Here is a 16274-nt window from a genome sequence, read left to right as displayed (position 1 = left end):
TCAGAGCGGCGTGATCGCTGCTTTTGGCGCTCTTTTGTACTACTTATACTCCTGCCAGCCACGGGAAACATTATGCTTCTGAAGAAGGACTACTACAGTCCGAAATGCATTAAGCAGGTGTTCCCGTGGCTGGAAGAATTTCGCTGCTTGTTTTTGTATCCTGGGATGTGTTATCACTTGGAGCTTCTGCCGCTAGAAAAGGGTGTCCGGAACCTGGCTACTATCTGGTGAAGTAATCCTTGGGTGTAACCTCCCACCTGTTATCACCGGCTGGTGATTATACGCTGTCTTTGTTTTATGGAAATTGTGAGTGCATAATAAATTGTTCCCCCCCTTTGGAAAAAGGTGTTGCACTATCTTCTTTTTCCATTCTAGAAAACATTTTACAGCCTGTGGATATTCCTGGTGACCTATATGAATACACCTATAGGACTGGTTGAATCTCCTTGAAAGAAACCATATTATTTATATGGACACTTGCACCATTAAATAGTGTAAGTCTAAACCTGGAAAGCGCCTATTGTACCAGTAACTCTTGTTCCTTTGCACATATTTAGTGCCAGTTACATATTATGTCCCCAGTGAGATCAGGGATACTCAATATATATGTGAAAGTCTCTTACTTTATAAAACATACTGCCATTTCTAAAAGCATCTGAATATATACCCCCCAAAATGATGCATCCAATCTCAACTATAGTTAAGCACATAAATGATTTTGCTTACTACTTTACAGACAGGATCAGATATAAATGAGAACCACCCTGATCGCTCTCTGCAGCTTATCATTCACCTGCAATTAATCAATTATCTATTTTCTAGGGAGAAAGAAAAGTGTAGAGTTTTTTCAGCAAATAAGCTGGTTCTTGCTGTAGGGAAAATAACTCTGTTTTGCTTGCCAAATATCCTCAGAGAATTCTGCCCCGTGGCAAGAAGATAAGGCTGGTTGACATTATGACATGGAGACCCCATGCTGATTATTTCTCTCTGTCAAGTGAACTACAGGCTGCAGTGCTATAAAATCAATGTTGGTTCCTAGTAGCTGGTAGCAGAGAAATGAAATGGAGCAGAATCAGAGAGAAAGCCAAAAATTTCACTATGTAAACAGGCCAGAATCTGTTGCTGGTAGCCAAGAGGTGCGCCAGGGACAAGGTCAGGAATAAGCTAGAGAAATCACAGCTGGGTTGAAGTGAGAGGAAGGTGAGGGCCAAAGCTCCAGAAGGTCAAACAATTAATAGCCAGGCCCTGCTGCTGTTGTTTTAAAGCCTTATAAAGTCCAAGTTCCAAGTTGTGGGGTAGGTCTGCTGTAGCCAGGAAATGACAGAAAAATGTGAAAAGTAAAAGTATACCCTGCGATTTGTTAGCTGCTTTTATAATTTTTGAGTTGCGACTATAGTAAATAAAAAAGCGCTTGTTATATAAGGTTTAAGGGTACTTGTGTATTATAACGGCGCCTACTTTCCCTACGTGGATAGTGGGGATATGAAAAGGTCGGGGGACGCGTTCCGCTGCGCACGCCACGCTTCGGGATAACGTGGATACTGGGGGTGACGCAAAACAATGGCAGAGGTGCTTGCATCACATGTCATACTAAGCACCCATCACATCTGTGCCATGGGTGCTTATAAATGAAATATCGCATTGCATCTCATTTAGTGACATGCGATCCAATGCGATATTTAATTGTATAAGCACTCCTGTGAAGTTAACATGGATATCGCATTGCATGCATTGCACAGCACTATACACGGTACGCGACGCGATTTCCCTACGCAGAATAGCCCACTAAGCTATTTGCGTAGTGGGCGCCGTTATAATACACAAGTATCTCTAAATGTAATATACCTTTAAAAGACAATTATCATTGTTGACAGTTTTATTAATGTAAATGTGTATTTTCAGAGCTGGTGCCATATAATGATTCAAGATACTAACAATGTGAAATGTTTCTTAATAAAAATAAACTTGCAAACAAAGACAAAGATCCAGTATTTAATGGCAGTTAGACTAGGGCTGCTTTTGTAATGGAGATGTAAGAGCAGTAGCCCCATATGGAATTCTCAAAGTGAAGTGATTCAACGATGATGTCTGGAGAACATATTTGTATATGCTGAGATACAATAATTGGCTGCTGTCCTATTCCATTAATGGATGTGTAGTTACTGGTAGAACATCTATGAATTCCTGCAAAACTCATTAAAACTGTTGTTATTTTACTATAACAATGTATACACTTGGAAACAAAAGACAGAAAAAACTGATTGTCCTACATTATGTAGTCCACAACATGAAATACAACAAATTTAATGATGTCTACTGGAATCTCCAAAACATCATACAACTTGCAAAATCTAATACACAGTTTAATTTAACACATCAAATATACTTTCTTCATAACTAGTTAAACGCTTAAAGTCATTCTAAGAAGTAATTGGGGTGCGAAATAAGGTACAGATGAAAAAAAAAGTATCTTTACAAACTTTTTCCCCAAGTGTTCTAGGCAAACTTGTATGTGCTCAAACTACTTGGTGAAGCAGCTGAACCAGTCTGGAGCAGGTAGGTCTTCTACATGCTGGATGATGGTCACCTCTGGTGACTGAAAATAAATCAAATGCATCTTGCTCTTGATTTTTGGGAACATGAAGAAATCAAAAGGGGTCTGGACTGTACAGCAGATGACCAAACTCCTGGATGCATTCATGGGCCGTAAAAAACACAATTTTCCTGTGTAGGTATATTGCAGTGATGGAGAAGCGCAGCACATGCATAAGTTATTTTACAGGCCTGAAAATGGCTTCCAGCACTTGTGGCAGGCACTGGTTGGTGTATCAGCATCCAGTGATGGTGCACTGCTGCACAAGTGTGTATGTTAACTACATGGCTTCAAGATTGGTTTACTGACTTTCAAAGCACTACATGACCAGGGCCAAAGGTGCGTAAAGATCACTATAGTTCAAAAGTTTGGGTCACTTAGAAATGTCCTTATTTTTGAATGAACAGCACTGTACTTTTCAATGAGTATAACATTAATTGAATCAGAAATACACTCTATACTGTACATTGTTAATATGGTAGATGACTGTTCTAGCTGCAAATGTCTGTTTTAAAGGAATATCTACAGAGGTGTATAGAGGCCCGTTTCCAGCAACCATCACTCGTATGTTCGAATGGTACATTGAGTTTACTTATCATGTTAGAAGACTAATTGATGATTAAAAAACACTTGTGCAATTATGTTAGCACAGCTGAAAATGGGTTTGCTCATTAGAGAATCTATAGAACAGGCTTTTCTTTGAACTAGTACAGTATCTGGAGCATCACATTTGTGCGTTCGATTATACTCACAAAATGGCCAGAAAAAGAGAACTTTCATGTGAAACTCGACAGTCTATTCTTTGTAGAAATGAAGGCTATTACATGCAAGAAATCACAGAGAAACTGAACATTTCCTACAACGGTGTGTACTACTCCCTTCAGCGAACAGCACAAACAGGCTCATAGACGCCTCACAGGTCGTCAAATGGCAGTTTCATTAAATGGTTCCCGATTGATTGGAGCCAATTTCCTCCTCCAAAAGGACAATGATCCAAAGCACAACTGCAAATTATGCTAAAACTATTTAGGGAAGAAGCAGATAGCTGATAGTCTCTCTTTAATGGAGTGTCCAGTGCAGTCACCAGATCTCAACCAGCAACTGAGCTTTTGTGAGAGCAGCTTGACCATATGGTACACAAGAAGTGCCCATCAAGCCAATCCAACTTGTGGGATGTGCTTCAGGAAGTGTGGGGAGAAATTTCTTCAGATTACTTTAACAAATTAACAGCTAGAATGCCAAAGGTCTGCAATGCTGTAATTGTGGCAAAATGAGCTTTCTTTGAAAGCAAAATTTGAAAGACAAAATTATTATTTCAAATAAAAATAATTATTTCTAACCTTGTCCATGTCTTAACTATACATTATATTAATGTTGCAACTCATTTGATAAATAAAAGTCAGTTTTTATGTAAAACACAAAATTGTCTGAGTGACCCCAAACTTTTGAACGGTAGTGTAGCTCCTAATTCCATACTGCCCTGCCCAATTACTACGATCTGTAGATGAAGGACTGTTAGCAGTGCCTAAAATTAATCTGGGGGTTCAGCTTTTAGTAATGCAGATATGACTCTCTGAAACTGGGGGCTCTACTATGGCATATAAAATAAATGGCAGCTGTAGAGAGAAGCATTTTTAGGAGAATGCTTTTATGTGCCACAAGTGGTCTTTAAGTGTGTTGAGAGAGAAGCAGAGCCATGGTCGCTAGTGTCCATTCGATACCTAAGGGCAGTTAAGGCTGGTGAGCCTGGCCAGCAACAATTGGAGATGTGCATAGTGCTCACTGATTTCTGCAATGCCGAAACCACTGCTGGGTGTCGATGCCACCTGCAGCTGTGGAACAGAGAGGAGACTTGGAGTTCCACTATCATCACTGCTAACAAGTCAGGTAAGTTTATTGTATTGAGTTGTGCACTATTTATCTTTGCTCTGTGGAGCCAATGTGGTTTATCTCTTTGTTTTTGGGCCAATGTCTTTTTTTTTATTTGGAGTGTGGGCCAAGGGTTTTTTTTTTTTTTTTTTTTTAACTGTGCGACAATGTGTTTAAATATTTTTTTAAATAAATGTTTTCTGAAAAATCGACAAATACTAACACGTAGCAACATATATAAACATATGTTAATATTTTTCGAAAATAAATTTGATTTAAACCAAACCTGATGGCATACCTTGACTATTTAAAAAATCTTATTTGGTGTGCCACAAGTTGAAAAAGGTGAAAATATCTGCTCTAGAAGTTATGTGGTCAGGTGGTTGACACTGTCATTGTCACTAAACAATTTATCTCACTAAGCCGATGCCAGAATCCTGACATGGCTGAAATGTTACTTACATAATTTCACCCAAGCAGGTGTTAGAACTTTACAATCATGTTTAGAGTTATAATAATTTAAACAAAAAAACAAATCATAAAAATAGAGCAAAAAAACAACAAAAGCTAAATTAAAAACGCAACATTGCACGTCACAAAATACAAGATATTCTAAATATCATAGCTTGAAGACTGACCTGTGACATTTGCCCAGGTAAAATCAAACCACCTTGCTCCTGATTAAATTTGCTATTAGAGTCATTTAAACCCTAATGCAAATAAACTGGATTAATCAGGAAAACTTTTGATTTAGAAACAAAGGAGTCGAAAGTATTACTCTGCTCCACAAATTTACTTTCCTCTGGGTATAAACAGTGACGAGCATGTTTGTTATACTGAATTAGAGATTTCTTTTGTCTTGGGATCGTGTCAAGACCAATTAAAAAGTATGTGTGTAAACTAAATTAAGCATTATTCAAAAGATGTTACCATCTAAGACAGGTAAAACATTAAACACACAGCAGGGTAGAATAGGTACAATTACATTAATATCCTTTGTTTATCTCCAAGGTACTGTATTTCTCAGTCAAGTCCCACAGCTCACTACTGCTGAATACATTTACATCTCACTTAAAGTAAGACACACAGCTGATGCAAATTCAATTCAACTGTTCATTTTTACAATACATGTAGTATAAGGAAAAAAGAAATAAAGTTTACCATTTGAAAACTTTCAATGAAAGGTTACCAGTAATTTGAAAACAGATGGTGAGCAAACGTAATGCCTAGATCAAATATTGGTTGATTCTTGCACACCAGTAAGAAACAAATCAAAAGGGATTTCTTACAGTGTTAAGCTTTTCATGCATATAGGCCACTACAGTCATTATCTCCTGTAGAAACTCTTGACATCAATATTGCTAGGTGTCCTCTTCTTTGGACATTCTACAGAACTTACAAGGTGGTATGCCTAGAGAAAATTCACTTAAGGAATATCTGTCAAATATTTTTACTCACAAGATATAATAAATAAATTCAAGGAAAATAAGTTTTGGGCATAATGGATAGGTTTTGATCAAAAACTATTTTTTTTTCAGTGTACAATTATATGTGCAGTGAAAGTCATGCAATAAAAGAGTTCCTACAAGGTGCAAGGTTTAGGTCCATTCACACTGGGCGACTATGCCCAGCATTTATGGACTGCTATGATCGCTAAAGACGCTTAGTGCATACACACTGAGCGGCTACCCCCCTGCCCGGCGCCGTCAGCAGGGGGGGAGGATGGCTTTGCATAGCGCAGCACTATGCAAAGCCATCCTCAAAGCCGCTCATCTGCTGGCAATACCAGCAGGTGAGCGGCTTTCCCGACGATGATGTGGGAGCCCGCAGCAGCCCTCATTGCCGGGCGGATTTGAGCTGAAAGCCACTCAAACTTGCTATTTTGAGCGGCTTTCAGCTGAAAAGTCACCAAGTGTGTATGGGCCTTTACTCTGGCATGTATGCCTTACCCAAATATTTTTCTCATATAATAGCTGTTAAAGTCGAATTGCATACACACATTTTGGTTCGCAAAGTTACACAAATAAAGTATAATACCCAAGTTTTATGTAACAAGGCGAACCTTGAGCGCTGCCATACTAATACACATAAATTCATATCCCACACTTACATGAAATAAAATATAGTTAAATATAGGTTTAGTTCGCAGCACATAGTTTAACCAATAATACATGACCGTTTCTGTACATATTTCATATCTTTATGTTCCATGTCCTATGCGCAGCACTCCGATCGTAAGGAAAAGTTTTTAAGTCCTAATGTCTAATAATTACGGATAAAATCCATAATCTATGTACTTTTGCCATGTGAACTGAGGAAGACAAAGGATCAAGCCGTAACCAGTTCTTGTGTTTGATTTACGACCCCCTATGACGATGCCAGCTGACTAAGGACACAGAAGTACATTCCCTCTGCACCAATTCACTTAAAGTGCATTCCTTTGTTCCAATCCACGAGAACCTGACTTTTGAACTCTTTGACCAATGGAAACTCTCACTGACCTCTCTTTGGGCCTTATTTTGGTTCATTCTTTCTGACAAAATCCTTCTTAGATGGACAAAACCATGTGCACTGCAGGGGAGCAGATGTAACATGTGCAGAGAGAATTAGATTTGGGTGAGTAATTTTGTTTCTGTGCAGGGAAAATACTGACTGCTTTATTTTTACACTGCAATATAGATCTCACTTTGAAGTAAAACCCCACCCAAATCGAATTCTCTCTGCACAAGTAACACCTGCCCCACCTGCAGTGCACATGGTTTTGCCCATATAAGAAGGATTTTGTCAGAAAGAATGAACCAAAATAAGGCCCTTTGTATGGACACTATAAAGTAGCGATCCCTGGGCTGGATCGATCACTTCTTCACTTCTTTTTCCCACTTCATCCTGACCGGACTAAGTTCTATTAGAACCTAGTGAGCTCGACCGGACTGCGCTGCGCTATAGATACAACGGTAACATTTGTATTCCTGTATGTAGTGTGGCTGATTATATTATGCATCTCTTATTTTTCCCTTGTTTAGTAGATTCAACTGTTAGCTTGTATCACTGACGGTATAACTTGTATTTATGTGCTTTTTCCTTTCTGTAACCCCCCTGTTGTCCGCTAGGGACCGATATATAACATAGGGACTAAATCCCTTTACTTAAGACTGTGTCTTGGGGTTTATTCGCTCTAAGCGACAGAGGGTAATAAGGAAACAATCCTTACATGTGTACACCAGTTTGTGTACTTGGTACAGCGAAAGTATACTGCTTTGTTGGTGTCTCTATAGCGTGCTGCTAGCACGGACAAAGGTTCGCTATGCTGCGTTAAACTTGGTACGCTCGTAGCTAGGAGTAAAATGTATTCGTTTACGGACATAGTACATAAACTGCGCACTTCACTTATTGTCCATCTGGTTATATTTATATCGGTATTGATATAGCCATATATGTAAGTTTAGAAAACAGAGAGCTTTACATGTATCATTACAGGTTATTTTAACTTTTTAAATTGATAATTATCATTAATAGCAGCTGCAGTAGTACTGATGGACACTTTCAAAGTATTGTTTGTAATTTCTCCACCCATCTAGAGTGTCTTGCAAAAAAGTTACTACAAAGCAGTATAACATGCACATGGTGGGGGTGGATTTCATGGATCAATATGTCATGTACTCACACAGATACAAACACAGTGAAAGAACACCCTAATGTTATATCTCTTTCTTGATGTGACTTGACTGCTGTATTGATGTGAAATGGCTGTTTTCAAAGGATCCATTGCTCAAGCAGAGTAAACTTTGCCCGACATGGAGTATATATCCCTAGAAGTTTCTTCTGCGCATGCACAGCAATTGAATTTTGGTTGAATGTTTTATAACAATCAATGGTCCCTGCTAAAATTGCCATAGATGGCAACCATCGTTGGGAGATGTGTCGTTGACCATCCCTAGTTCTGTGTAGGAAATCACTGGTAAAAGCTTATGGATGTTAACCCTTTGAGTGCCAACATCTCTATGAGAGATGTGCAAAATATCTGCTAAAAATGCCAGCGTCGCTCACATTTGAGCAAAGAAAATTATGCGGAAATGGCTGCACCTAAGATTGCGTGTGACCGTGGGCTGCCAGGCTCCCAGACCAACGTTCTACATACAAAAATAGAAACACCATTCAGCGCTTACATAGATATACACACAGAAGTAGGCTTTCTGTTACGGTGAGCACCAAACATTTTGGAACCTTCCGTCACTCTCTATTTTAGTAGGTGTCCCACAAGGGGGTTAACTGACCTTGTAGTAGGTCCCTATTTTCACATAAAGGTATCTTTCCTGTCTGGGGAAATTCTCCTCTCCTTCTCTCCTCCCCCCCCCCCCATTACTACAGCTCCCCTGACCCCTGGCGCTTCCCCAGCAGCCAACCGCCATTCATTTTACAGCAGTGACATAGGCGGCAGGCTCAGGGACGTTCGGGGCGGCTCGGGAGCGCTCAGGCACCCGAGTCCTCCCTAGCCGCCGCAAACATTCTGCCACCTGAGGTCACTGCAGTGACCAGTGGCAGGGAAGCTCAGGGTCAGGGGGAGGCTCCTACGAACTGTGGTGGGTTTTGCTGGGGCAGGACAAAACTGCCCTGGTAGGTTTGTCCTGCCCCAGCAAACCCACCACTCAAGGGGTTAAAGCACAAAAAAAACCAACAAGAACAGTATTCAGTTTTATAAAGCTAAAGCCATTATACTGTACACATGCCCACTGAAGAGGACAACATGCTTCTGTGACATAGAACACTGCCCTATTTTTAGGCCTATTTAGGGATATTATCCAAAAACATAAATGTCCTCAGTATTCATAACTCAAATTTTTGCATGTGCTTCTGAGTTTGTTTCATACTTTAAAAGTTAGCCTTTTTCACAAAGTGAATTTTACAGACTTTAGCACTTGGTAAGAAAATTAAAAAAGCACCCTAGACACACAGGGTGGGATGTATTAACATACATTACCGCCCCTCGCCATGCCCCCGTCATGATGCTAGCGCATATGTACTTGGCTATGCAGCGTCCCCGGCATCTCCTCCTCCTCCCCCCTACAACCGGAAGGGCATCCCCGGCTTGCTGTGACATGCTGCTGGAAGAGGAGGAGCAGCACGGAGGACATGAAGGGAGGGTAGAAAGGCTGCGGCGGATGGCGATAGAAGCCCATAGGCTTCTATAGGGTATCAACCTGCATGACGAGGCGACCGGGTTTTGGTACATATGAAAATTTTCAGGTTAGTACATCCCGCCCAAAGGCTCTAGACCAGGGATGGGGAACCCGCTATAGTTTTGCAATTTGTCCAGGCTAAAACTGTAGCAAAGCATTCTGGGGTGTGTAGTTCAACAACAGCTGGAGGGCCGAAGGTTCCCCATACCTACGCTAGACCCTGCCTTTGACACAGAACTATGCTTCAATGGAGATGGTGTCTCATGCGGTATTCCTCTTTGATGTTGCTCTATAGAGCCAGCATTAATCAATGTTCGAGCAATAGATGCTTTGAAAGCCAAGTGATGCTGGTCATTGCATCCATTCAATACAGCAGCCCAGCATTTACAAAGTGGAAGAATACCAAAATGTACAGTATGATCTGTAGTTTTTGCATCTGTGTGGGTACATTGCCACACAATGATCCATTATATCCACTATTCACCAAAGGCGCGTTATACTATGCTGTACCTTGCCCTGTTGCTGTACGATCTTGATGTCTGAAGACCGATACATTTAAAAAAAATGTCAACATAGAATAAAACATAGGGCCTTATTCTGGTTCATTCGCAGCGGTCGCTCGTTCGCCGTGTGCATGCTCCCAGCCTTGTGAGCGGGTGGGTGGAGAGGAGCGTGGGGTGCTGGGCTGTGGCATTAGCATATTTGTACGTCCTGCATTTCATGCACGTTCCCATTAAAACACTGGTGTGCATATGCTAATGCAGTCGTAACCCACGTGCAGGGTGCGGACAGCTGACATAGCCGGATGTCAGCTGCCCGTCCAATTCCCTGCATTTCTTTGCTCATATGTACGAGTGGTCTGGGCCATCCTTACATATGCGTGCACCTTCGCCATCATTTGATGGCTGGCGAGCATCGAAAGATGGGGGAGGCTCCCACTGCACTGCCATGTGAATGGATGTTCATGTAAAACATCCATTCGCAAGCCTTGTGAACGAATTTGGCGTGTGAATGGGTGGTGCGAGCTAACCATTCGTAAGGAGGGGTTTGGGTCATTCAGAAGGGTTCCTGCACGTGTCCGAGGGAATGAACCAGAATAAGGCCCATAATGTAATGTGTCAGCAGGCTCATTGCCGGGTCGCTGTGGGGCTAAACATTTCAAAGGATGTGTCATTCCTAGGATGGACCTATGTTTAATTCTTGGTTGCGACCTATGCGATGTGAAAAAGGTATACAAAGATCATACACTAGTGATGTCAAAAGATAGTCTCTATAGGATATAATTACTTAAAAACTGCTTGTAGTGGCTTCTGTGCAAGAAAGGGTTAATAATGTACCCCTTAAGTAGCAAAGAATATACTACAGTGTGATGTGATGCTCTGTGGTTCTAGAATGGATCAACGGAGGGTTGAGTTGTGTCTTATTGCTTCCTGCATCACATGATAAGAGAAGAGACAAAACCGAAACAATAATAGCAGCACGATACGGTCTGATATAATACATCACCCTCTAAAAAGGAATCCTCTTTCTAATGATTCTACTGTCAATGGCATTTATGTAGTAAAAGTCATTTGCAGTAGACTACAATGTAATGCAAGTACAGGCAACCTATGAGTTGCTCTCTTGATGAAATACAAATACCAACATGTGCTGCCAGAGTGGCTGGCAGGAGTGTAAATTACATTGTCATTGTGCTCAAGAAAAAACGTAAATACCGTCACGGTCTTGCTGAAGACAAACATTCAGTTCTTGTATCATTGCTCGGTCTACTGATTTCTGCACTTTAAGTTGATCTATTTCTTCTTCCAAATTCATTCTGTAAGAGATTCACATAATGGTCATTAAATCACTGCAAAGTGGCAATAAAGTTTAAGCGCAGAACATGTACAATGCAAAATCCTTATGTTCTTTACTTTCCTTTAAGAAACAAGTTCTTGAAAAAAGATGGAATAATTCTGTATGTAGGGCCATTGAGCTTGTGTGCGAAGCTCCTATTCTTTTATTTAACATTGTTGCCTGACTAATTCCTTCTCAGATGGACAAAACCATGTGCACTGCAGGGGGCAGATGTAACAGGTGCAGATGGAATTAGATTTGGGTGAGTTATTTTGTTTCTGTGCAGTGAAAATACTGACTGCTTTATTTTTACACTGAAATATAGATCTCACTTTGAAGAAAAACCCCACCTAAATCTAACTCTCTCTGCACATATTACATCTTCCCCACCTGCAGTGCACATGGTTTTGTCCATTTGAGAAGGAATTTGCTTCTAAGAGTGAACTAAAATAAGGCCCAATGTCCGGCCGCGACAGGGCAGCTGTGTTCTTCTGGCCGCTGCTGCCTCTGCCCGCTGCTGGAGAACATAGGCAGGGAGCTGCAGCTGTGCTTGGGGACGTCGCCGGCACAACAGGCTGCCACACTCCAGGCCCATCACCTACTGTATCACGCCCGTCATTACTGAAAACCGCTGCACCACCACTGTCACTATGGCTGTCTCATCACTGCAGACCAGCACCTTACACGTAACAAGCGCCTCTGGGGACCTGTATGTACAACTACTGGGCCTGCCTCTGACTGCAACCCCCTCTTTTACATACAGTTGATCATTTTGTCATTCAGGCACTGGATCAAGCATTCCTAATTGGGACTTCACCAGTTTTTTCCACCATCATTCTTGCATATGCCTATGTCCTCAATATCGCTGGAGATCTTTTCTTATCTCAATAAAAATTATATTTAAAAAAAAAAAAAAAGAAATATGCCACTCATGTCCTGACCTGCAATACTAGATACATTGTCTACCTTACATACTGTGCCTGTGGCTAACTTTTTGTAGGGAAAACTGAGACCACATATTGTGAAAGGATGGACAACCATTGGTCGGCCATTCATGCAGCTATTTTAGCCAAAACAAGTTACCAGCCGGTGTCGCAACATTGTGCAGTGGCAGGGCACTATGTCACTAGCCTACGCACTAAGATAATTGATAATAATCCACCACTTTGGAGGGGAGAGTACAAGAGTGAGATGTTGTTAAAACTGGAAATCAAATGGATGTCACTGGACTGATATCTCCATGTGGCCCAAATAAGAAATTGGGCCTCCATTTTTTTTTTTTGAGGCAAATATATTTCGATAAAACCATTGCAAATGTTCATAATATTGAGTTTGTTTGACTGCTTAATATATTATACTCATCATTATTATGGTCTGAGTTTTATTCAGCTGTAATTATATACTAATTGAATGTAATATGTACTACATTTATTCTTGAATATACTATTATGTATTGCAATTTGGGAGAGTTATTTGGTTTACGCGCTTGATGTGGGGAGCTGCTCCTATAGATTTTGGATAATGGAGTTATTTTAAAGAGCGCTTGGTGGAATGATGTTATAGTGCTTAATTGTATGAATGTGAAAAAAATGGTGACTATAAATTATGTTATTGGTCTGATGGAGGAAAGATTATGATAAGTGGTACCTGTGAGGGAAAAAAGGTTAGTATAAAATGTTTAAGCCCTTTTGGGGAAAACGTTTTTTTTTTTGGAATATGCTTTTTGGATATTGCCGGTATCGCTTTCCCTGTCTATCCCTGTAACAAAGATGGTACCCTTCTTTACGCTTCTTCCGGTTCTCTGAGATGGTGTGTGGAGGGCTTCTAAGCGCAAAGGCTACCTGTGTGATAGCCGTTTGCGCCGATGCTCCGTCCGTGGCGAGTGCGCCGGAAGTTGCCGGAAGTTGTTATGCGGCCGTGGAGAGGTTGAGCACGGGGACGGGTGACGGCTTGCCGGGTGATTTTGCTGTGAGGTCCAACGCGTTTCATACGCCAAGCGTACTTTTTCAAGGATGAATAAAACTGCCAGCTCTGTGGCTATTTATGGGGAAAAACTTTATTAGTAAAAGCGGAAGTTTCATTCCGGAAATGAGATAAAAGCGGTGGGAACCGCATGTTTTGATACTCCTGACTCCATATTGGATTTTGATGGTTGTTGTCTGTATTTGTTCCAGTTTTTTTTTTTTTTTTTTCGAACAATTTATATTTCATTATTATGAAATCAGGGGAATATAAATATATAAAAATATAAAGTAAGTATAAAAAAGGAATATCTATATTAATATTAAATAAATAAGCAACAGGTACCACTTATAAAAATGCATTAAGTTCTATTTCAATGTTAAGGCCCAATAGCTCCAGGGTTTTCATATTAAAGATCCATTTGGTTTCAGCTCTTCTCAATTCTTTCACAAAATCCCCACCTCGCCAGTTCTCATTTATCTTTTGAATTGCTATGCATTTTAGACCAGTTGGGTTTTTATTGTGTTTTTCAAGAAAATGATTGGAGACGCTATGAGTTGTGAGTCCTTTGATGATATTGTAAATATGCTCTGCAAACCTGATTTTTACTCTTCTCTTTGTTTGTCCGATGTATTGCAGTCCGCATTGACATTCTAATAAATAAATTACCCCTTCTGTATTGCATGAAAGGTGTTCCTGAATTTTGAAGTTTTTATTGGTTTGATTTGATTTGAAGTTGATTACTGGTTTTGTGGATGGTTTCTGATTTTTGCAAGACTTGCAATTAAAGCAGCTGAAAAAACCTTTGCTCTGGGTATTGGTGGAGTCCAATTCAGTTTTGGTGTAACTTGAAACTAGTTGTTGTTTGATGTTTTTGGCTCATGCGATATATGATTTTTGGTTTTGTGGGTAATAAAGGTAACAGTGCTGTATCTAGTTTGAGAACGTGCCAATGTTTTTGTATGAGGTTTTCCACTACTTTGAAGTTGCTTGTATATTGTGTGAAAAAAGGTGAAGTTATGATCTTGATTGTTCTTTTTATGGTTATATGTTAGAAGTTCTTTCCTTTCAATTTTCTTGACATCTTCTAGTTGTTTTTGTAGGACATCTTCTTTGTAGCCTTTCATTAGAAATTGGTTCTTCATTTTTTCACTTTGGATTTGGAATATTTGGTCATCGGTGCAGTTTCTTTTAATTCTTCTGAACTGTCCTATCAGAATATTTTCAATCCATTTGTTGTGGTGATTGCTTGTCGAGGGTAAGATGTTGTTACCGCTTACTTCTTTAACATGTGTTCTTGTTTTAAGAAGCTGATCTTCTATGAAGATTTCCAGGTCTAGGTATATGACTTGTTTTCGGCTGTGGGTTGTGGTGAATTCTAAATTTAACGGATTTGAATTGATGTATGTGATGAAGGCTTGTAGTTGATCTTCTGTACCTTGCCAAAGGAAAAAAACATTGTCTATATAACGATACCATTTAACTAAGTAATTACTGTGTGGGTTTGGAGACCATATGTTGTCGTCTTCCCATTTTGATACAAAAAGATTAGCATAGCTTGGAGCTAGGGGGGTTCCCATAGCGGTCCTTCGCTTTTGTAAATAAAAAGTTCCATCATGCCAGAAATAATTATGTGTAAGGATGAAATTGATATTTTCCATGATGAAGTTGGTTTGTGCATTTTTGAGGGTTGAATTGTTGGAGAGGTAATGTCTTGTATGTTCGCATCCGATTTCATGTGCGATGCAGGTATAGAGCGATTTGACATCCGCTGTACATAATATATATTCATCTCTCCATTTGATTTAATTTAGAACTTGTAGTATGCTAGTGGTGTCCTTGAGGTAGCTCTTCTGCTGTGTTACCAATTCTTGTAGAAAAAAATCTGTATATGTGGAAAGGTTGGAACTGATTGAATTTATGCCGGAAATTATCGGCCTTCCTGGGGGATTGGCCCAGGCCCAGGAAGGCCGATAATTTCCGGCATAAATTCAATCAGTTCCAACCTTTCCACATATACAGATTTTTTTTTCTACAAGAATTGGTAACACAGCAGAAGAGCTACCTCAAGGACACCACTAGCATACTACAAGCTCTAAATGAAATTGAATGGAGAGATGAATATATATTATGTACAGCGGATGTCAAATCGCTCTATACCTGCATCGCACATGAAATCGGATGCGAACATACAAGACATTACCTCTCCAACAATTCAACCCTCAAAAATGCACAAATCATCTTCATCATGGAAAATATCAATTTCATCCTTACACATAATTATTTCTGGCATGATGGAACTTTTTATTTACAAAAGCGAGGGACCGCTATGGGAACCCCCCTAGCTCCAAGCTATGCTAATCTTTTTGTATCAAAATGGGAAGATGACAACATATGGTCTCCAAACCCACACAGTAATTACTTAGTTAAATGGTATCGTTATATAGACTATGTTTTTTTCCTTTGGCAAGGTACAGAAGACCAACTACAAGCCTTCATCACATACATCAATTCAAATCTGTTAAATTTAGAATTCACCACAACCCACAGCCGAAAACAAGTCATATACCTAGACCTGGAAATATTCATAGAATATCAGCTTCTAAAAACAAGAACACATGTTAAAGAAGTAAGCGGTAACAACATCTTACCCTCGACAAGCAATCACCACAACAAATGGATTGAAAATATTCCGATAGGACAGTTCAGAAGAATTAAAAGAAACTGCACCGATGACCAAATATTCCAAATCCAAAGTGAAAAAATGAAGAACCAGTTTCTAATGAAAGGCTACAAAGAAGATGTCCTACAAAAACAACTAGAAGATGTCAAGAAAA

The 16274-nt window shown here is 40.0% G+C and overlaps 1 protein-coding gene across 1 annotated transcript in view; it reads right to left on the bottom strand.

The window, feature by feature from the left end:
* The window catches only part of CNTLN (centlein), a 309550-nt gene that overhangs the window by 110427 nt on the left and 182849 nt on the right, over positions 1 to 16274 (bottom strand). The window contains exon 14 of the mRNA XM_083184414.1: positions 11355 to 11455. Within this exon, the coding sequence (XP_083040540.1) occupies positions 11355 to 11455 (101 nt within the window). The remainder of the gene's footprint in view (positions 1 to 11354; positions 11456 to 16274) is intronic.

The sequence above is a fragment of the Crinia signifera genome, chromosome 1, assembly GCF_055691185.1.
Source record: "Crinia signifera chromosome 1, ASM5569118v1, whole genome shotgun sequence".
Lineage (NCBI taxonomy): Eukaryota > Metazoa > Chordata > Amphibia > Anura > Myobatrachidae > Crinia > Crinia signifera.
The sequence above is the reverse complement of the archived record's forward strand: the minus strand, read 5'-3'. Positions and strand labels throughout refer to the sequence as shown.